The sequence below is a fragment of the Saccoglossus kowalevskii genome, chromosome 1 (assembly GCF_978046115.1).
Source record: "Saccoglossus kowalevskii chromosome 1, keSacKowa6.1, whole genome shotgun sequence".
Classification (NCBI taxonomy): Eukaryota; Metazoa; Hemichordata; class Enteropneusta; family Harrimaniidae; genus Saccoglossus; species Saccoglossus kowalevskii.
Window position 1 is genome coordinate 27,453,863 of NC_140641.1, and position 23,180 is coordinate 27,477,042.

General features: G+C 34.5%; 1 protein-coding gene across 1 annotated transcript; it reads left to right on the forward strand.

Moving 5' to 3' along the window:
• The first annotated feature begins 4,937 nt into the window (after window positions 1–4,937).
• LOC100378838 (uncharacterized) lies at window positions 4,938–20,489 on the forward strand. Its single transcript, XM_006823355.3, has 9 exons — window positions 4,938–5,296; window positions 6,587–6,700; window positions 7,992–8,150; window positions 8,779–8,915; window positions 9,873–9,969; window positions 10,180–10,280; window positions 12,406–12,572; window positions 19,996–20,136; window positions 20,288–20,489. The coding sequence occupies exons 1-9, from the start codon at window positions 5,135–5,137 to the stop codon at window positions 20,404–20,406; spliced, it is 1,197 nt and encodes a 398-aa protein (XP_006823418.1). The 5' UTR covers window positions 4,938–5,134; the 3' UTR covers window positions 20,407–20,489.
• Window positions 20,490–23,180: the final 2,691 nt, after the last annotated feature.

The window sequence follows — 23,180 nt, forward strand, 5'->3', positions numbered from 1 at the left end:
AAAGCCGTACATTAAATAATTCATGCCTGCACTTTGTACGGGTGAGGTATAGTAGATAGCAGATTTTGGTGTTTTAATTATTAGCATGGTTTTGTACCCACACAATTAATATTCTTATATCATAATGCTATGTTTAGCATGTCTACCAATCAAGTTATAAGTAAAAGAATCTAAACCTGTTTAAGTATATAAAAATTAGCCATTCAATTAGCAGAAGTTATATAAAATTGGAATTTCATGGTGTACTACTCCAAACAGACACTTTGCGATAGGCGTCTTTCGCTATGATTATCTTCATTTCAAGTTGACAATATCTGATTTCAAGCAAGATGGTACAAGTCTGATGATAATTGACAAAGCACAGTCTTTTAACGTTATACTGACAAAGACGATACTGGGACATGTTTATACGCTTGCTTTATTATCATTCAAAATCACGTGATATCAGAAGGCGGTTCGATGAGGCGGCATTTAACCAAACCATATCGAACTTGTTTAATCTGCAACAGGACAACAAAATAGACAGAAATTGTTTTCTATATGGTCAAAAATAACACTAATGGCAAACAAATAACTGGCGGTATTTTGTTATGAGACTCACCAACACTAGTAACAAATAAACAATTTACTGATACAACAGACAATATAGAATATAATGTGTAAATAGAGCTGTTGAAATGACTTTTATGTTCAACTTTAATTTAAATCACATGTTATCTGTCAGTATCCCCCAATAATTAAATAAATAACACATATCTGATAAGAACTATTTTGTACATATTTTGTAAATTTGAATAAAGAAATGTTATGCATGCGTTTTAATTCATGACAGATAGTTCATCATTGCTTACTAGTTTGGGGGGATCGGGGATAAAATGTGGAAATCCCTTAGACACTGAACACAGTGTGAATCCAGGAAATGCATCCACACACATATTTATTGGAGATTGTAGAATCATTGTAGTCCGAGAAACTCGTATGCTCACAGTGGCCGCGGCACCCGAAAAAAAAGGTTGGGAGGGGGGCGTCGCAAATCAAGCTGAAACCCTCTATGTCAGCAAAATTTGCCCCCCAAAATGCAGGAAATAGCATTTCAGAGAGTCTAGAATTCAGATCTCGTCCTCTCAATTATTAGCATGACCCCGTACCCACACAATTGACGTGCTTATATCATAAGGGTCACAGAATTAAGACTTGCTTATTCAGTTATTATAGAAAGTTTGAAGCATGCCACTCTTTGCAAATGTGGGTCACCACGTGACCCCACGCCTTGCTAAATATTATAATTGTGGTGTCAAACCTATTCAGATTGGTTAGGACGTATCGTTTTCTTGGGATCATGATCTGACCACCACTAAACCGGGATTTGCAATTCACGATTTGCGATTGTCTTTTTTCTGAACTGATAACGTTTTACAAATACGTTGGTCCAAAGCTTTACTAAGTACAGTTCTTTTACATACTCCAATTATCTATAACAGGCGATCATGTTATTATATGTATGTATAATTTAGTGGGTATAAACATCAGAACAATCAAATGATTTTGTTTATTTTATCACAGACACAAAACCACATAAATTACATCGTACAAGTACCTATCTACTTCATAATAATATAAACATACGATTGTGTATATGGATTGTAACTATGGCAACGTATATGTATTTGGGGTAAAACAATATGTTAATCAATCCAAAATGTTGCAACCGAACCTCCGTCGATATTGTCAATAATGATCATATTACGGAAATGAGAAAACTACATGACCAGGCTATTATTCAAGTTATGCACTCGTCGCAAGAAAGGCCGTCCACCCAGGAATCAAAGGCGTACTTTCTTTTCAAATGCAGCCATTTTTCTGAATTAAGACTTGTTCTCAAATATTTGTGCAATTCCATGGAATTTATTAATTTTAATGACACAAAAGAATTAGAATAATAAAACAATCTGCAAATGGCAGATGGTAGATATACATAAGTCAACTTTTAAGTATCGTAAAAACCAACAATTCTGCATAGTACATATATGCACGGTTACTAGAAGAACGGTAAGGAAACTCTCTCGTTTTTTGTTTGTTAGGATGCGTGTCTCGGTACACATTTAAAACGAAAGGGAATTAGCATACTGCCGACGTTGCGGCGATCGTAATTTTCATAATTTCTAGTAACCGTGATGTTTTGTATTGATTTATTCTTATATTTACACTGTGGAATCTAAGTTGACATAATAATAACACAAACTAACAAATTGTAATTGCATACTGCTTTGTTGATGCAAATCCTTGATAGTGACCAGAAAAGACTTTTATCAAAAGGCTGAACTAGCATCAAATTAAAGTATTGGACAAATATACATGTAGAATTACAATCAACATTTAGCCTTTTTGACCATTAAGAAGTATTTTTAAGAAAAGAGTAATGCATATAATAATACAGTCAATATCGCAAGACAATATAGTCACACAGTGAAACTATCCGGGAGAACCACACAAGCTACAGTACAACGTCTAATACAAATATTGATATCTTATATTGTAATACTGCTATTCAACCTAAAGATATGCTGAACTGAATAAAATAGTGGTATATCAGAAACTATATCAAAGTGACTCAGTGAAGTGTTACCATAGCGACATATCATGAACGCACATTCGGTTCACACGCCTTTGCAGTATTGTTTTGAATCAACAACTTGCATGTTTAGGGTGGACATTATGAATATTTATCACAGGAATTTGATATTTTTTTTTACTACATAATTGTACTTAGTAGTGGCAACTACACAATGCTTCAACCATGAGACACATCCCTGGTAATCACGTGATCGTGCCAACTACTGCAGCGATTGGCTGATGTCATGTTTACTCTGCCACGCCTTAAAGTTTATGATAAAGTTTGTAAAACTTTGTGAGGGAAGGAGAGAAGTGGGCAGCGAAGCGTTACCTCAGCTGACGGTTTGGAGGGATAAAGCTGGACTGTCTGTAATGAACTAATGTGTATTCCTTTGGGTCGCGACTGGTATCTCTAGGTGTAAATGTTATCAGCTAAGCGAGTCAAGTTTCCCGAACACAACGCAGCCAAAATTGTTGTACAGTGGCCATTGAACATTGCTTTGTTGTTGTTGTTTTATATTTTCATTGAAGAGTTATAGAATAAATAGTTTGATTGTTGTAAATTACCAATGTATCACAAAGAATTAACATACCACTATCATTTGTTAGGCGACCGAGCCTCACTGTCAAAGTGAACAGCAATGTCCTGCTACAAAGCTGGATAATATATACTAGGACAGCGCACAACTTTCACATCACCATCTCCAGTACATCCATCCATCCATCCATCCATACTTGTTCACCTATAGTGCAATGGTGACCTTGTTGTAGTCGCCAGCCCCCTCATTCATAAAAGATAAGAATCTTTTGCACTGAGATATTTGATTTTGTCTTAATTAGTTCTTTTTATTTAGTTACTTCATTGCGGTCCCCTAAAATAAAACAATTAGTGAGTGTTGTCAAAACCTGTGATTCTTTGAAATTATATTACCCTTCTTACTTTGAAATTCATACTTCGCTGCATGCCTTGCAACTTTATATTTTATTTGTCTTTGCATTTTATTATTTATTTTCTTTTTTTTTTGTCTGACAGACTCACTAGATTATCGAATTTAACAACATAATTGCGGATGCGAAGTCGTTTGGTGGAGAATTTTAGGCAATCGTAAACATAAGCGTAGTTGAAAATATTACCATGTCGTTTAATTGCTTGCTTAACTAATAACAAGGTAATTTATTTGTGATCATTGCATTTCGTAATGTCTTGTTGGTATAATAAAGTAACACACGTTTTATTTTTAAAGGTATTACTGAACATGTGACTAGCTTATTGGAATTTACATTTCAAATGAAAATGAGAGTACAGAATAAGAGCTGTACACTGAAGCATATCAATTTCACATCGGCTGGTTTGTTTATTCATTTATTTGTGTCATAAAAATATAATATAATATAATAATAATAATATAGTGCTATTTATTAGTGATATTCTAAATTGAAAAAAAACATGTATGAGTAGTACTTCAGTGCAGAATGTGACCGCCGCGATTTGCGACTTGCGATTTATTAAAGGTCGGTAGTTGTCACGCCACGCATGCGCGAGATATATGGGTCTTATATAAACAAATATGGAGACTTTGACTGTTGAGCAGATCAACGAGTACAAACTGAGACGTTACCAAGCTTTAATTAGGTATGTTTTTATTTGATTGGAAGGCATCAAAGGAGTCACTGGTGGTAATTAGTGCAAGACGCGCTCTGGTCAAACATTATACTTGTGATTTCCATTAGAAGAGCGCATTTGACTGTGGGAAAATCAATGTCTATCAACACAAATGTCGCGCATGTGCAGCGCGACGACCACCGCCCTTTAATATTTATTCATTTATTAAAGTTTGCGTAGCTTAGGGTCATAGAAATGGTCTAGGTATGGTAACCTCTACCATACCTTACCCCATTTTTGAACTCTAAGCAACGTGAACCATTATTAATCAAGTTACAATGTGTATGAAGTTATTTTTGATACCTTGAATTCAATTAAACGCAATTAAATTTTAATTAAATTGCATTCCGATATATGATTTTAGTTAAATTGTGTTCCTGGATAAGATTGCAATTTAATTCAAAATCACAAATCGTGAATTGCAAATATTAAGTTTAGTGATGGCCACGTCATGATTCCAAGAAATCGCTACGCCCAATCTGATTTGCATAGAATTTTGTCGGAATTGTTTTTATTATATTCATTTATATTCATATATTCATTCAGATGGAAAAATAAAGGAATGCCAAAAATAAGGAAAAGAGAAAGAAATAACGAAATATCTGGACATTTATGATTTGAATCAGATATCCTGCGAAAGGGTAAAGGTCACAGGTCACAGCTGATTGATTGTGCTGGCAGCTACCATGAGTGTGATCGCGGCGTGCAAGCAATAGCTGTAGATGATTCTGGCGATACTGATACGATCTACAATCACAACTAAGTCACCGCCTTCAATATACACACCTCCAAGATGACGCAAGACCACACTGACTGAACCGCAAGTCGATTCTATCAGTAACACGAGAGTCAATCCATATGCGACTGATCAGTTCGGTTCTCATTTTAGCGAGGCGTCCCCTGACCACGAACACTACGACCACGGCCATGGCAAGCAATAAACTAACGGAGTTATTGGCTGCATACGATCCCCCAGAATGGGCCAAGACGTTGAAGAGGATACCGGAGTGCAAAGTCAAGGTACGATGAGCCATATGTCCCCAACATTATTCAATATTTTCCTAAATGACCCCCCCCCCCGGTATATTTGAGGATTAATGGTAATCCTTTAAGCTGTATTTAATATGCGGACGCCATGGTTCTAGCATCTAACACTGCAGAAGGCCTACAAAATTGCCTTAATAAATTACTGCACTGAATGGAACCTCTAAATACAAAGAAAACTAAGATTATGATCTTCAATAAAGGTAAAAACTTCAAAATAAATAGTCAGAATATAAATCCAGTGAATATATTCAGCTACCTGGGTCAATTTTCACCCCCAATAGAAAATCTAAGCTCAACAACCAAATGTTAAAAAATAAAGCCATGAAAGCATTATTTACAATAAGAAACGCTATACTAAGTAATAAAATGATATCACCAACTATATGTATCAAAATGTTTGACCAACTTATATCGCTAATTTTAATATACAGTTCAGAAATATGGGCCTGTGAATTATTAAAATTCAACTATGTAATGAATGTGTATATTAAAGTGTGTATAAAAAAACTACTGTTGTCTTGTGTGTATGAATTTTGTATACATATATAATATCAGAGGTACATTACTTGGGGTTTGCAACTACGGTGACATGATACCAAGATCCCATTTCAATCTCGCTCTCGCATAAGCGTTCCAACTCAGAAAAATTCGAATGCGCATGCCCGAGGTAACTAGGATACTGGAATGTCCAGGTGGATCAAAATAGCTGCCCACGATATGACGGATTACGAGAACTATATTTTTTGTACATTTTCGATGTATTACATTTTTTCACTATCAATGTGGTAATACATGTTTTATTATCTTATTACAAACCGCCTATATCATGTCAGAAGGTCGTAGCCTCAGTCTCGCTATCTACGAGATGAGACTTCAATGGGATCTTGACATGATGTCACCATACAGTACTATGCGCGTTGCAAACCCCAAGTAATGTACCTTTGATAATATACACAATTTCAAAAAAACTACTATTAAAACATGTGGTTGCATCAACACATGCATCCTCTACACATTGGTCATTACTCCCTTTGCACTTGTCTTTGTGCATAACAAGTTCGACCTGGTTTGTCCCAAACTAAACAGCTTCCTCAATCACCTGAGAATGTGATTTGAATGTTTGCTCAAGCCTCAAAAATTTCAAGCTTCAAGCTATACATGTACTAAAAGTCTGAGGTTTTTCATATGTATTTATGAATGTATATGTACCCTAACTATTTCTCAGTCTTTGCATTCACTAGATTTTTATTTTTTTATTTTTAGTTGTCCATGTATGACACACCCATTCATCCGTGGAATATTCCTGGTATTCCAAATGAGTTTAAACTCCATATAAAACGAGATGATCTGACAGGAAGCACTTTGTCTGGAAATAAGGTGAGAGAGAATCACAAACTGTAGTACATGCATCTATGTTTATTAGTTGCATCATATGGTTTATAATAAATATATTTGGGATTATGATGCCGTCCAGTGCTGTTTAAGGAAAAGCAGTGTTTGAAATCCCTCAAAACTGTCTACCAGACACATTAGGGCATGCAGCCTTTAAATTTTACCAGCCCTGCCAAAAGTTAACAGTACTGCATTAAATATCATTTCAAAATACTTCCATTCATATTCTAAGTACCAGTAATCACTACAAAAACACAATATTTTAATTCCCCATTTTAACTTGTTGCATTTTTTAATGATTCAACTTTATCTAATAATATTATTCATAAAATTTCATTCCTAAATTTATATTGAAGCACATCATATTTATTTTTTGTCAAACCACTGGTCATGTAAGTTTTAATTTTTACCAGCCCAACTAGAAATTTAAACATCTTGGGCATCAGCAAAGACTAGGAATAGTTGTTAAAGATGTTAATGTTAACACAATTTAGACAGATGAATTTTCTTAAATTTTGTCTGTAACTGGCTTTTTAAAGGTTTAAGTAAAATCTTGGAGTAGCATTAGGTGATTTTACCAAAATTGGAACTGACATAATTTGAATATGGTACAGCACATGAAAAAGATGAAATAAGGACAACATTTTCAACCTAAACCACATTACTTGGCGGTTACTTCATCATGATTTCCCAAGGAAGTTTATTATTATAGGAACAAAGACCTTGAGAAATTATTCCAATGCCACAATAATTATGTTAAATAAACAAGTCACTATTTTAATTTTTGTTTCTCTAAATGAATCGTCTTCTCGAATAATTAATCACGATGTCAATTAAAACATTTTGATTACTTTTCAATTAAATATGGCCACCACAGTATTGCTTAAATGTCATTATTTCCATGGAAACAAGTTTGGGGACTTCTACTCTTTGTCATTTGTTTTATGGAACCTTCCACACAACAAAATATCAACAATTTGTTGTGCTTTTAAATTTTTCTACTTTTCACTAATTGGGCGCACCAAGTATGTACGGTATGATATGGTACGATATGGTAAAAATATTACAACCCATAAATGTACACTGTGGCTGAGAGCCTTAGAGATTATATTTTGATGACTATGTATGTACATGTAACTATGCAATATGAATGTACTACCGTAATTACACTGATTATTATTTGTACTGTGTTTTATGTATAAGTTGTTAACACTATTTTACAAACTTGTTACTATCTAGCACTGGGTCTAATAATTCAATAATCCTTTTATTGAAGGTTAGAAAGTTAGAATTTCTGCTGGGTGAAGCCGTGAATACAGGTTGTACTTCAATAATAACATGTGGCGGTATCCAGTCAAACTTTGCCCGATCAGCAGCAGTAGCAGCGAGGCAACTGGGTCTTGAATCACATTTACTTCTGAGATCTGAGGGGACGGTGAGTGCGAGTGACTTGTATCTCCCACAGTTTCATTAACTATATTGTACACTATATTGTACGTAGTATATGTTATTTCTAGCATCGCTTGATGGTATTCTTTTCCTTCATGTGCTATGTTGTTGCCATGTATTATGTAAATCAATGGAAAGCATTAAAATTTGATGTAAATATGGTCAATGTTAGTGATGGAATTTACCCCATAGATGAGAAAATTTTAATGTTGGAAGATGTGAAAATACATTTTGAGAAAAGACAAATATTGTTTTCAAAGCAAGAAGCATAATAATGACCAAACAACATATTGTATAGTGCATTTCAATTGTTTGCTGGCACACATAAAAATCATGATTAATATTATGTAATTACATCATATTTGTAAATATATCGACCATATTTTAAGCATGTCTATCAAGTCCCAGCAAAACAGATATAATTTTGAAAAAATAATAAATTCAGTATTTTTTCTCACATCAATGCAATGCTGACTTAGGGAACATTTGACAAAGAACAATGCTCTAAAACAGTCATGGAATTAAGGGCTAGCCCAACATTTTGGTTGATGCCTGATTAAACCTTTATTAGCTTTCCAGTTATTTCTTGAATTAATACAACTTTTGCATTCCAGGATCCTGACTTGATTGGATGTGAAGGTAATTTACTGCTAAATCGAATGGTTGGTTCACATATATATCTCATTCCAAGAACATGCAAATATGAACCAGATATCAGAGTAAGAATGGAAAAACTGGCACAGAAAATAGAGTAAGAAAATATATTATTTTATGTATGTGGGGTAAAGTGGAACTACATTGTATTAATTTAAAACGAAACACTAGTTAAAAAACAAGTTATCACTTTGCTTGGCAGTGGGTGAGGACTCATAGTCTGCATTAATCGTCATATTGGCAGTGCTGCTCTGTTAGAGTATGTAAACACCGTCCCTCAAAAGTCTTGAGGGACGGTGATGTAAACAAGTACTGTAGAATGATTAATGGGTTTAAATTTTGCTGATTTACCATTTCAGGCACATTCAGTGGGTTTTAAATTCACGGTTTTATAATTTAGATAATATTTTCTATGCTAAATTTTACATATTCACTGGGTTTTAATTTAGCGCATTTTCCAGTCAGCGAAATAAGCAAAATTAAAACCCAGTGAATAATTAATCCTTCCACAGTAGACTGTTGACAGTCCTCAGGCCTAGTGTAATTAATTGTGTATCCTAGACATTCAAATGCCGAAGGTGTTTGATGGGAAATGCTGTCCCGGCATTTGAAATTTATTCACGCCTATAACGTTTATACACAATATTTATTAATAATAACAGATTAATATTAGGTACGACCGACTGTCGACAGTCTAGTAAACAAGTGTTGACAAAATATTTGACATTTTTAACTGATGATCATGATGACCAGATACATGAATATTTCTTTTTTCCCTCTGACCCTCACCCTAAATCGAATATATACCTATGCGTGTTTGTGGTGTAATAGAGAGATACTTTAGTGATGATAACTACCTGTGAACTAGGATGAGCATAATGGAAGAATTGATGACTTACTGGGACACATTTGATGTACAATATAGATCCCACCATTGGTCGACTTTACTCTGAACCATGAACATACTTTTAATTATTTCCACAGTTGATTAATTAAAAATGTAATTAAGTTTTCAAGTTTGGTTAAAATTTAAATAATTTGTTTGTTGTTGTAGCGATGGAGGTGGTAAATCTTACCCGATGGAGGTTGGTGGATCAACTATCACTGGATTATTTGGATATATAGAAGGCTTTAGAGAATTGATGAGACAGGTATGATCAATTAAATGGTGGGCTTATAATTCTGCTAGAGTCTAGTTTAAAATTATTTTTTCAGATTGGTCAGAGATAGCTATTTCATCCAACTGTTTCTGTTTCCATCCTGAGCATAAGAGCAAAAATGTCTTAATAAAACAAATAACAAATTTTAGTATAATTTTTTTTACAAATATGATTAAACGAAAACTATTTGTATTTTAACAGAATGTTTTGGAAGATTTTGATGATCTAGTTTTCACTATCGGCAGTGGAGGCACAGCTGCTGGTTTAGCAATAGGAAACTACCTGACTGGCTCAAAACTAAAGTAAGTATTATTAAAAAATACAACAACCAATCCTATTGGTTAGAAGATTAAAAATTATTTCATGTGACTAATTTTCATCCAATCAAACAAGCTGTTGTAAATTCATGCAGAATATGCATTTTTCTACTTCCATTGAAATCAGATAATATTCTTAGATGGCTTCATCTTTTCTGGTCACATACAGCTTCTGTTCAAATGTTTCTTGACAATCTTATAATTGAAATGAAATAAGACATATGCACATGCAGTGGTTTCCAACTAGCAGCCATTTTGTTTTTTGAAAATGTGGTATCCTTTGCATGCATTGTTAGTTTTTTTTCACATTTAGTATGTGCATTATAAAAGTTAGGATATATGTCTATCGCGATTTGTTTTGTGATCAGATCAAAGATGGCCAACTGGCAGCCATTTTTTGATCGAAAATATGGTACTTTATATGCATACTTTTTCAGTTTTTGTTCAAATTTCATACATTTTAGACTACATGTCCATGACAATTTGTTTTACAATCAGATCAGAATGGCTGACTGGTGGCCATCTTTTTTTTTACCATACTACTATATCTTCAAGGCTTAGAAACCATATTAGAAATCATATTTGGCACAAACATCATGCATATAGGAATACATGTCTATGTCAGTTTGTTTCACAATCAGAACAAGGATGGCTGACTGGTGGCCATCTTGCTTTTTTGACCATACCATATCTCCAAAGCTTATGGACCATTTTCATTCATATTTGGCACATACATCATACATAAAGGAATACACAATAATCATATCAAAGATGGCCAACTGCATCCATCTTTTGGACTGGAGTTTTGATTCAAATGTGATACAAACATTATATATGTTGAGATACATGTCCATGATGATTCATTTTGTGTTTCTGTACATGAGCCTGGACAAATGAAAATCAGTTTTGATACAAAAAATGTATGAATATCATATCCTGTTTAATTTCTGATCGAATATTACAATTTTGGAAGAGTCATTTAATACATCTAGTTTCTGTTGATACTAGACAGGCCAATTATTCACTCTAAATTATTAACTATGCTTTTGGTCCATATTACTTTATTTTTGGCATGAATATCATTTTCCTGTATAGTTCCAACAGGGGAACTTTGTCATTAATGACTTGTATCAATATATACATTATTTACTTTCTTTAACCATCAAATTTTGGTGGTGGGTTGCAAGCATGCATGAGATACAGTTATCAGCATTTGCATGATACATCGTCACTATGTTGCACAAAAATGTTGCTCAAAATGTATGTGGTTAATGAGATCTGATATTTGATAGTAGAATTTAGACATTTTTTGGAATGCTGTTTGCAGTGTTAGTTATGCTGTGTAGGTATCATTTTCTCTCACAAATACTTTTTTAAGAGAAAGCTTACAATAGTCTCACGGTTGTTTCTTCTTCATCACGATACTGCAACTGCTCTAGTATAAACCATTCTGTGTTTATTTATAAGCCAATCCATTCAAAATTTGGCTCATAGTCATGCAATTTTAGTTCAGTATTCAACAGATTTTTATTTTTTTCATTAAAAAACCTCTCGCTCATCAAATAAATAAGGTACCAAAAACCATAATAACTTTTCACTGGCTTGTTTACCTGAATACTTTTCACTGGTTATATCCCCACTCTACATGCATACTTTCTTTTGGCTCATTTATTTTGTTAATTTATTTTCAACGTCATGAAAGAATGGGATAGTAATACTTTGTTGTAGCCACTGGGGAAAACTGCAATCAATTTAATTGGAAAATATCATCTTAGCAGTTTTCCCAGACCATTATAGAGTAGGGGGCAACCAGTGCAACAGGTGTCTGGTATCCAGGCTTAACTTTTCACTATCTATAATGTTCAAAAGCATTCACAGGGGGCTGACATTCACATTATGACTCCCTGTCACAGAAACCTTAGTGATATATTCACTATTACAAATTAAAGTTTCATGATTTTACAATGACATCATATAATTTGCATCTATAGCTAAGATAATATTTCCGGTAAAAAAAAAATTATTTCTCCACCATATCACATAATTTTTCCCATTGTCATATGACATAAATAATTTGTCCCCTTCCCATTTCACTGTTACATAATTGCAGGTGTCATGCCTTTGCAGTGTGTGATAATTCCACTTACTTCCATGGACACGTTAATGCTACGCTAGCTGCAGCTGGCTTGAGTCAGCAAGTCAAATCTGAGGATATTCTTGATGTCATTGAAGGTGCGAAAGGTCGAGGTTACGGGCTCTCGACAGATGAAGAATTAGGTATACGTTATTATATGTGCAGTTGCCTTATGTGATATGCAGGGGCAGATTTTTAAAATATTTGGCAACGCTTTGTTTTCAATTATTAGTTGTCATACTTGGATACTGAGATGAAAATATTTCTTTGAAATGTTAATGGTTTTATAACATTTTGTGGGCTCTCAAATACAACCAAAGTTAAATGCTTTGGATATGTGTGCTATAAGCCTGAATAAGAAAAAAAACAGATAATAGCCACTGTATCACAACAGAACAGATATAAAATTCTAAATATTCTAAAAAATCTGCCAATGCATATGAGCTTTCTGTGTTTTCAACACCCTAATTTTTGGCATTGGTTGCAATATCTGTTGCTTTAGGTGCCATGCTTATGGAGTGTCTAGTTTTAATCTCGACTATTTTTATGAGCATGTGCAAGGAAACCTAGATGCCATTGGTCTTAATGATGTCAATTCTGAGGACATTGTAACTGTATATAATGCAATTGGTGCTGGGTATAGCCAAACCAGCTGTGAGGAACAAGGTATGATGATAAATACAAAGAAAAATTATATAATATTTTGGTGCATGTAATTACTAGTAGTGATGGTTTCCACTGTTGGTTATCATTGATAAATTGGTCATTGTCATTGTTAGATTGTTGGTTGCCTTTGATCAAATTTGTTTATGATTGATTGATTATTGGCATTTGTCTTTGCTGGATTGGTAGTTGTTTGGATGAAAAATACCAGGAGATACAGGTTTTTACTCTGTTGTTATATTCCACATCACAAACCAAAACTACTCTTATTACTCACTTTATTAGTCCCCGTTCGGACGCAGTCCGAAAACGGGGACTTATGTTTTGCCCTGTGTGCGTCCGTCCGTCCGTCCGTGCGTCCGTGATCACCTGTATCTCGAACATGCATGGACCGATTAAGTTCAAACTTCACTCATACATCACACATTATATGGGACATATGCACATGCATTTTTTTCATGATCCGATTAACGATAGCCGAATAGCGGCCATTTTAAGGCCGAAAATGCATCAAAATCGCACATTTTCACCATTCCGGACCCGGATCTCAGTTATGCATGGACGGATTTTGTTCAAATTTGGTACATACATTAAACAGAATAGGACCTTGATGCACGTCATTTTTTTTTTGGATCGGGTTCGAAATGGCCGACTGGCGGCCATTTTGTTTTAAAGAATTCAGTTCTGGATCCGTATCTGAGACATGCTTGGATTGATCGAGTTCAAACTTCACACACACAAGGTACATCATGTCACAAATATGTATGTGCATTTGTTTCATGATCTCATTAACGATAGCCAAATGGCGACCGCTTTAAGGCCGAAAATGCATTGAAATCGCACATTTTCACCATTCCGGACCCGGGTCTCAGTTATGCATGGATGGATTTTGTTCAAATTTGGTACATACATTAAACATAATAGGACCTTGATGCACGTCTTTTTTTTTTTCGGATCAAGTTCGAAATGGCCGACTGGCGGCCATTTTGTTAAAGAATTCAGTTCTGGATCCGTATCCAAGACATGTCTGGATTGATCAAGTTCAAACTTCACACACACATGGTACATCATGTCACAAATAGATATGTGCATTTGTTTCATGATCTGCTTAACAATAGCGGAATGATGGCCATTTTAAGGCCGAAAATGCATCAAAATCACGTATTTTCACAATTCCAGAACCGGATCTCAGTCATGCATGGATGGATTTTGTTCAGATTTAGCACAATGTGTTGTACATATGCAGGTGCATTTCGGTCATGATCTGCTTTGAATGTATATGTCACTCAAATATGAACGGAACGGGGACGTGTCATTGACAATGACTTGTTCCATATGTTTATGGTCTTCAAGATTAAGTACAAAACATGGACTGGACTTATATTTATTACTGAACAATTTTGAAAAAAAATGAGTTTAATTGTCAGTTTCAATAATCTTGGTGGCCATGTTGGATTATTTACGTGACCTTTGTCAGTGGCCTGGTAATATACATACATAAAATATGGTCATGTACATCCAATATCAGTAAATTACTGTGAAATAATTTATTTTAGCTGGAATAAATTTTCGCTGAAAAGACATTTTGGGTGAGGGATACTGATGAAAGCATTGTATTCTCAGTTAGGGCACAGGTGTTGTGTGTATGGTGGTGGTGGTGGTACGGTGGTGGTGGGTGGGGTGGGGTGCTGTAACATATGTACAAGGCAGAGTATGACTAGTGTTAAATACAGGAAGTGACAAAAAAGATCAGTACTGTTTAGTTGTAAGTAATATTTATTTTGTGTTCTGTTTTTTTTTTTAAAAATATTCATATATCAATAACTAAATAGAACTGGTCCATAAATACTAATATTATACAATCGTATACAATAAATACAATTGTATGTATTTATTTTTTTTAAATCTGGATATAAATACATATATTTAGATACAATACCCTTCAATGGACAAAAAAAAGTGTTCTCTTTTCTGAAAATATGCCCATGTCATGCATGTGTCTGTTAATAAAAAAATAATAAAAAATTGAAAAATCATGGATCAACAGTCATTAATCATTTTGTTTTAAATATAGTTACTTCTTTTCAAAAAAAAAAATGTGATAGTCTTGAACCTGTATACACATGGTTTACAGTACCACATCTCTGGCAATGGATATACAGTATACTAACAAGACCATATCGTCTCTCCTCCTGGCAATCCATCAGAACATGGTGTTCACAACACACAGCACAGACTTTTAGTCCCTCAGCTAGAACAGACAGCTGTACTATTCTGCGTCCAACATTCCAATTTATAGTACTCGCTGAAGTAACCTCTGTAAAGATAAATCAGATTATCATTACTGTCATCATGTAAATAAACTTCATGCAATTTGCACTACTATACTGGCTAACAGGTATTGACAACAGTAAGATGTTAACATATTATCTGTGCTATTCATAGGAAATGTATGAATATTTACAGATGTAAAAAGAAACCATTATTCCAAAATCATCATTTCTAAAGGAGCCATAGGCAAAACAGAAACTCTCTCACAGTCAGATGAGATGCATGTGAAAAATAAAATATAACAATAATGGAAATTTTTAGGTAACATACCGGTAGCACATTTAGAAATTTGAGATGGGGGTCATGGCTTATTTTCAGAAAAAATCATCTATTTGGAGAAAATGTCCAAAAATATATATTACAATGTAGAATTTAGAAGAAAAATATTTGACACAATAACAATTAGGAAAAAAATATCTACTATCTGGAAAACCCAACAAATATGCAAGTATCTGGAAAACCACATTTGAATTTCCTTAACAGCTGTAAAAATGTACATGTTAATTTTTGTTGAAGAGTAAACAAATGGAATTTCAATGCTCTAAATTTATAACATCAGGAAAATAAATAAATGGATTTCAAAACAGCAAAATATAGAAAATATTTGAACATGCTGTTTATTCATAGTTAACATTGTATCCCCTTTGTTATATGGAACTGCGAGGTAATTAGGCCCTTAAATTGGTGGTTTTGTGCATATACGGTAGTTAAAATTACCAGTTCGTGGTTGAAGACACCTCGTCATAAATATATAAAGCTGAAGAGGTCGTGACAGAAACAATGTTAAACGTCGTTGTCAATTATTTTTTTATCCCAATTTCTGTATTTAGTGAAACAGGAAATAGAAAAAATAAACACTGTTTCCCATAAAATAAGCATAATCCGATGTCATAAAAACAAATAGTATGCGAAAATATATTGATTCAAGTTGTGGATACAGTTGCAGACCACTTATGCAAACATCGTATACTGACACTGTACGTACATACCTGAATTTGGATAACCTGGATAACTGCCAACCTTCTTCTCTTCTCTTTCTCGGCCAAAAATCCTTTTAATTTGCGTACATTTGCTTCAGCATCCTTTTGATTCGATGATCGTGATGCATATACGTTTATTGTGGCTGCCATCATGAAAGTCTGTTTCAAATGCGCAGAACGTATGTGCAGTGCATTTCCGCGCATACAACCTTAATGTAGAATTAATTGATGCTGGCTAGAATTATGCTTGTCAAATTTTGTTTGGATATGTTGCTGTACTACAATTCATGTTATTCTATGAGGGACATTGAGATTATAATACAGTACATGTTGTATTATTTGAGGAACATGACTATTAATTATTTTTTTATTGTTCTTGTCCATTTTTGGTCAGAATTATTTCACCTGCATTTTAGCCAGTATTTTCCACGTAACATTCTTAGATCTATTATTTCATTGTTTCAGGACTTTAATACTCATATTTGCCATGCAAAGAAACAATTTTGCATTATTAGTTTGTTATCCGTCCATCCATTTGTTATTCAATCTAGATTATCAGCAGACAAGGTTGTAATAGTTGCGCTGTGTTTTGTTGTTGTCATAGATGAATTGCTCATTTCCATCATTTACTTTTATTGATGAATTGGTCATTGCCATTGTTTATTGTCATTCATTGGTTGCTGGTTATCATTATTGTTGATTGTCATTGGTGGTTTATTAGTTCTCATTATTGATGTTTGTCATTTTTTGGTGGTAGCCATTGCTGGATTGATGGTTGTCATTTTTTGGTGGTAGCCATTCTTGGATTGATGGTTGCCATTCTTGGATTGATGGTTGTCATTTTTTGGTGGTAGCCATTGCTGGATTGATGGTTGTCATTTTTTGGTGGTTGCCATTGCTGGATTGATGGTTGTCATTTTTTGGTGGTAGCCATTGTTGGATTGATGGTTGTCATTTTTTGGTGGTAGCCATTGCTGGATTGTTGGTTGTCATTTTTTGGTGGTGCCATTGTTGGATTGATGGTTGTAATTTTTTGGTGGTAGCCATTGCTGGATTGATGGTTGTAATTTTTTGGTGGTAGCCATTGCTGAATTGTTGGTTGTCATTTTTTGGTGGTGCCATTGCTGGATCGATGGTTGTCATTTTTTGGTGGTGACCATTGATGGTTGTATTTTTTGGTGGTTGCCATTGTTGGATTGATGGTTGTCATTTTTTGGTGGTAGCCATTGCTGAATTGTTGGTTGTCATTTTTTGGTGGTGCCATTGTTGGATTGATGGTTGTCATTTTTTTGGTGGTAGCCATTGCTGGATTGATGGTTGTAATTTGTTGGTGGTAGCCATTGCTGAATTGATGGTTGTCATTTTTTGGTTGTCCTTCATAGTAGGTTATCATTGATGTTCTGGTGATTGTCATTGGTGGTTTATTGTCATTATTAGTGGTTGTCATTGACAAGATTTGTTGTCATACACGATTTATTTGTTGCCGTTTTTGATGGTTGCCATAGTTGGATTGGTAGTTGTAATTGATTGGTGTTGTCATTCATGAATTAGTGGTTGTTATTAACGAATTGATGGCTATCATTAGTGGATTGGTGGTTGTCACAGATGGGTTGATAGTTCTGGTGATTGGTGGTTGTCATGGATGACCTATTGTTGGTTGTTATCCATGAGTTAGTGGTTTTCATTGTCAACAGTTGAAATACATTGGTCGTCATCATTAGCAAGCCGGTGTTTGTCATTTATTGGAGGTTGTCATTTTTAGTTTTCATGGACGATCTGGTTGTTTTTGATTGATTATTTGTTAGTCCCCGTTCGGACGCAGTCCGAAAACGGGGACTTATGTTTTGCCCTGTGTGCGTCTGTGCGTCCGTCCGTGCGTCCGTGCGTCCGTGATCACCTGTATCTCGAACATGCATGGACCGATTAAGTTCAAACTTCACTCATACATCACACATTATATGGGACATATGCACATGCATTTTTTTCATGATCCGATTAACGATAGCCGAATAGCGGCCATTTTAAGGCCGAAAATGCATCAAAATCGCACATTTTCACCATTCCGGACCCGGATCTCAGTTATGCATGGACGGATTTTGTTCAAATTTGGTACATAAATTAAACATAATAGGACCTTGATGCACGTCATTTTTTTTGGGGGATTGGGTTCGAAATGGCCGACTGGCGGCCATTTTGTTTTAAAGAATTCAGTTCTGGATCCGTATCTGAAACATGCTTGGATTGATCGAGTTCAAACTTCACACACACAAGGTACATCATGTCACAAATATGTATGTGCATTTGTTTCATGATCTCATTAACGATAGCCAAATGGCGGCCGCTTTAAGGCCGAAAATGCATTGAAATCGCACATTTTCACCATTCCGGACCCGGATCTCAGTTATGCATGGACGGATTTCATTCAAATTTGGTACATACATTAAACATAATAGGACCTTGATGCACGTCATTTTTTTTTTCGGATCAAGTTCGAAATAGCCGACTGGTGGCCATTTTGTTTTAAAGAATTCAGTTTTGGATCCTTATCCGAGACATGTCTGGATTGATCAAGTTCAAACTTCACACACACAAGGTACATCATGTCACAAATATGTATGTGCATTTGTTTTATGATCTCATTAACGATAGCCAAATGGGGGCCGCTTTAAGGCTGAAAATGCATTGAAATCGCACATTTTCACCATTCCGGACCCGTATCTCAGTTATGCATGGATGGATTTTGTTCAAATTTGGTACATACATTAAACATAATAGAACCTTGATGCACGTCATTTTTTTTTTGGAATCGAGTTCGAAATGGCCGACTGGCGGCCATTTTGTTAAAGAATTCAGTTCTGGATCCGTATCCAAGACATGTCTGGATTGATCAAGTTCAAACTTCACACACACATGGTACATCATGTCACAAATAGATATGTGCATTTGTTTCATGATCTGCTTAACAATAGCGGAATGATGGCCATTTTAAGGCCGAAAATGCATCAAAATCACGTATTTTCACAATTCCAGAACCGGATCTCAGTCATGCATGGATGGATTTTGTTCAGATTTAGCACAATGTGTTGTACATATGCAGGTGCATTTCGGTCATGATCTGCTTTGAATGTATATGTCACTCAAATATGAACGGAACGGGGACGTGTCATTGACAATGACTTGTTGTTTTTTATATTTGATTATCATCGATGAATTTATGGTTGTTACCGGTATTTATGAATTTGGTTGTCATTGATGAGTTGGTTGTTCTGATTGGTTGTAGTCAATAACGGCTTGGTGGTTATCATTATTAGTGGTTGTCATGGATGAATTGTTTGTTGCCATTATTGTCATTCATATCATTATTTTTACTTGTCAATAATAGTTTATTGGTTTCCAAAAATCATTGTTGTCATTGATTGGTATCTGGCATTTTGGCATTCATTGGTTGGTGTCTGTTTTCATTGGTGGTTGTCATTGTTTGTTATCTATGAAGAGTAGGTAGTTGTTGTTATTATCAGTGGAGATATGGAGATTTCATTACTTGAAGAATGATTAAATTACAGCATTTTATTTGTATTTATACATTGCATAGAATTTATCCTGAAAGTAAGTACAACTACTGGCATAATGATTGATCCTGTGTATACTGGTAAAGCCACCAAGGCATTAGTGGAGGAATTAAATAACAATCCATCAAGATTCAAAGGAAAGAGAATTTTATTTGTTCATACAGGTATGAATTAGTCTTATATTTATGCGTTTGTAAGATTTCTGAGTGTGTTTAGTTGTTAGTGTAATCTAGCACTTGAGAGAACTTACAACAGTACAAATTAATTTTTTTTTTATTCTTATATTAAGTTTGGGTTATTTGTTTATTACAACAGGAGGTCTATTTGGTTTATTTGATGGACGGATTAATAATTTATTGAAAAAGACTGGTTCACCAACAAATCGAGTTTATAACTGGATGGATTCAGAAGAACTGCCATATATGGAGTCATAATCGCATGAAATAACATGTAACATATTAACTGTATAAAAGGTGTTTAGAGTCATTCAAGTAATTAAATCAGAGTGAAAACAGTATCTTTTTTTATATTCAATTATTGAAATGTAAAATATACTTATTTTGTATATATATATTGCATATATATACTTAGTATAAATATATATATTATTCTCGAATTTGAGACTGGCCCAATGATCCATTTAAAGAATAAGTTTGGATATAAAGTGTGAGTTGAAGCATCCACAGACAGTATATTTTACAGGGCAGGTTATGTGTTTAGTGATATAAATTGCTGCATTCTCATATCTAACATACAATCTGAGAAACTTTTTTTCGAAATATACACCTATATTCTCAATAGCAGAAATGACTATTGCATTCAGGGTATTATTTCTTGACACTAGTGTGTGAAAAACGTAGTTATTTTACACTGAACAAAATAAACACAGGAGTATATTTTAAGTCCTGTAATAGATTTATGCAACATTTGTGAAATCTAGTATGAGAGCTCTTATGCCAGCAGTGATATTAGCAATGCTTGTCACAAATAAGATCCTGCCAAGCTGTTATTATATAACTCATGGGCTACGTAGGGTTAAAGGCGCTGTAGTCATCACGCTGCGCATGTGCGAGATATATGGGTCTCATATAAACAAAGATGGCGACTTTAACTGTTGCGCAGATCAACAAGTACGAACTTAGATGTTTCCAAACTTTAATTGAGTAATTTTCATGTTATTGGAAGGTATCGAAGGAGTCAGCGGCGGCGATCAGTGCAAGTCGCACAAAGGTCAAACCTCATACTTGTGATTTCCATTTGAAGAGCGCATTGGATTGTGGGAAAATCAATGTTTATCAACACAAATGTCAAACATGCGCGACGACTACCGCGCTTTAAGGTTGTGCATGTTAAGCCTATGTAAAATAAATAATTTCTTGTTTATATATGACAGTGGGTGGATGGTTAATCGAATTAGGTAATAAGGCACATCTAGAACAAAGCCCACCATCACACACTCCCTGCCAATAAATATGCCTGGCTTATATATGTGAATGGTAATGTTCAAGTATCAATCAAGTAACAAATAAACATGTTACAAGTGTGATGAAGATCTTCGAAATCTTAAAAGGGAATTATAATGATTAAGTCTCTCAATTGTCCAACAATTATTACCCTTGATATATATATCTGTTGTCATGTGAAAATCTGTGATATGATATTGTTTTAGCCATGGAAGTATTCTGCACATTTTGATTCACACCATGTAATATTTTTTGAATCAATCACACAGACCGAAACTCCAAATCTAGATACATACTCTTTTTCTACAGCATTTTCAATGTTTACCATTTTGTAGTTAATTACATGATCAATGTGTATCCTGAACAGAGTGTTGTACTGCTCAACAGACGTGTTTTTGTTTGTTTAAATTATTCTTGTACCACTTCAGATTTCAAAATGTGTTTTTGAATGTTCGATGCAAGAGCTTAGGGTCATCCCAAGACAAGTTACATCTGAGATGTACAAAATCAAGAAATACACTCTACACAACACATTGGGAGCTGTGAACCATAAACTAGTAGTATTTGAATAATACCTTGAGTTTCAGAAAACTGGTTGCGAAACATTTTTTTATGATGGTGATAGTGATAATAAAATTAATATTGCTGTCTGTTGAAACAAGTCTATGCAACAATATATGAACAGTAGTTGGTGGCTGTGAACTTATTCGATACAGCAAATGGATTATAGAAACTCTTGGGGGGGGGTTCATTTTAATCAGTTGGAGACTTGTTTTGTATACTTACATAATATACCGCAGGGCAGCGTGAGATGTTGCACTGAACTTCATTTCATTGCCCATTACTGTATTGTCTTGATTTAACATACAATTACAGCAGTGAAACATTTCCAAATATATTTTACATGTACTAGTTTTTGAATTATTTTGACTCCATAATTTTGTCAATTAAATCCTATGATGTTTAACAGTAATCCCCAAATCAAATATTAGTAGTATGCACGCTATTCCAATATCTCTTGGTTAATTAAGAGATTCGATTTAACAATGACTGAAAAAGATAGAAGGTTAATCTGAGCTAGGGAAGTGGAAGAACAGTTGGATACTGTGAAGCTTGTACGAACCCAACACTAGGTGTATTCTTTAAATGGGTTTACCCAGTACACAGATTGCCAATGGCATCATCGCACATTGTAGTGACTGGTCTCACTGAGATAGATCTTATATATGTAACTCCAGTGCATTGTATGCAGTGAATGGCTATGTTGAGTAGTCGTTTGGCTCCCCTCAGTTGTTACAATTAGCAAATATACTCGATATAGCTTCAAGTAGCAGCGAGCAGCCTGCTGATCTATGCTGTCCATTTGTCAAAAGCATGAATGTATTTAATTCAAATTACTAGTAAATCAGTCCATTTGCTTCAACCACATGGATATAATATCCAGTTGGAAATCAGATTTGTACATAATTAATGGGGCCATATGACCAGTTGATCTTAATATCGTTATCTATTATCCAGATAGTAATTATGTATCTATATTATACATCTTAGAACCATATCGGAAAAGACAAATCTTCCCTGGAGCACACAATCATCAAAAACCGACCAATTATCTCATTTCTTTCCTAACAACTTTTCCTATATTAACTCATGTAATACTTTACATTCATTATATACTAATGCCTTTTGAAATAATATAATGGCTTGAATTCTTTAATTTAAATATTTCCGGGGAAATATATTGC

Coding starts and splice junctions, on each gene's coding strand:
- LOC100378838 (XM_006823355.3), top strand. CDS start 5,135: ATGCGACTGATCAGTTCGGTTCTCATTTTAGCGAGGCGTCCCCTGACC. Junction 8,916..9,872: donor AAACTGGCACAGAAAATAGA/GTAAGAAAATAT, acceptor TTGTTGTTGTAG/CGATGGAGGTGGTAAATCTT. Junction 10,281..12,405: donor CTGACTGGCTCAAAACTAAA/GTAAGTATTATT, acceptor ACATAATTGCAG/GTGTCATGCCTTTGCAGTGT.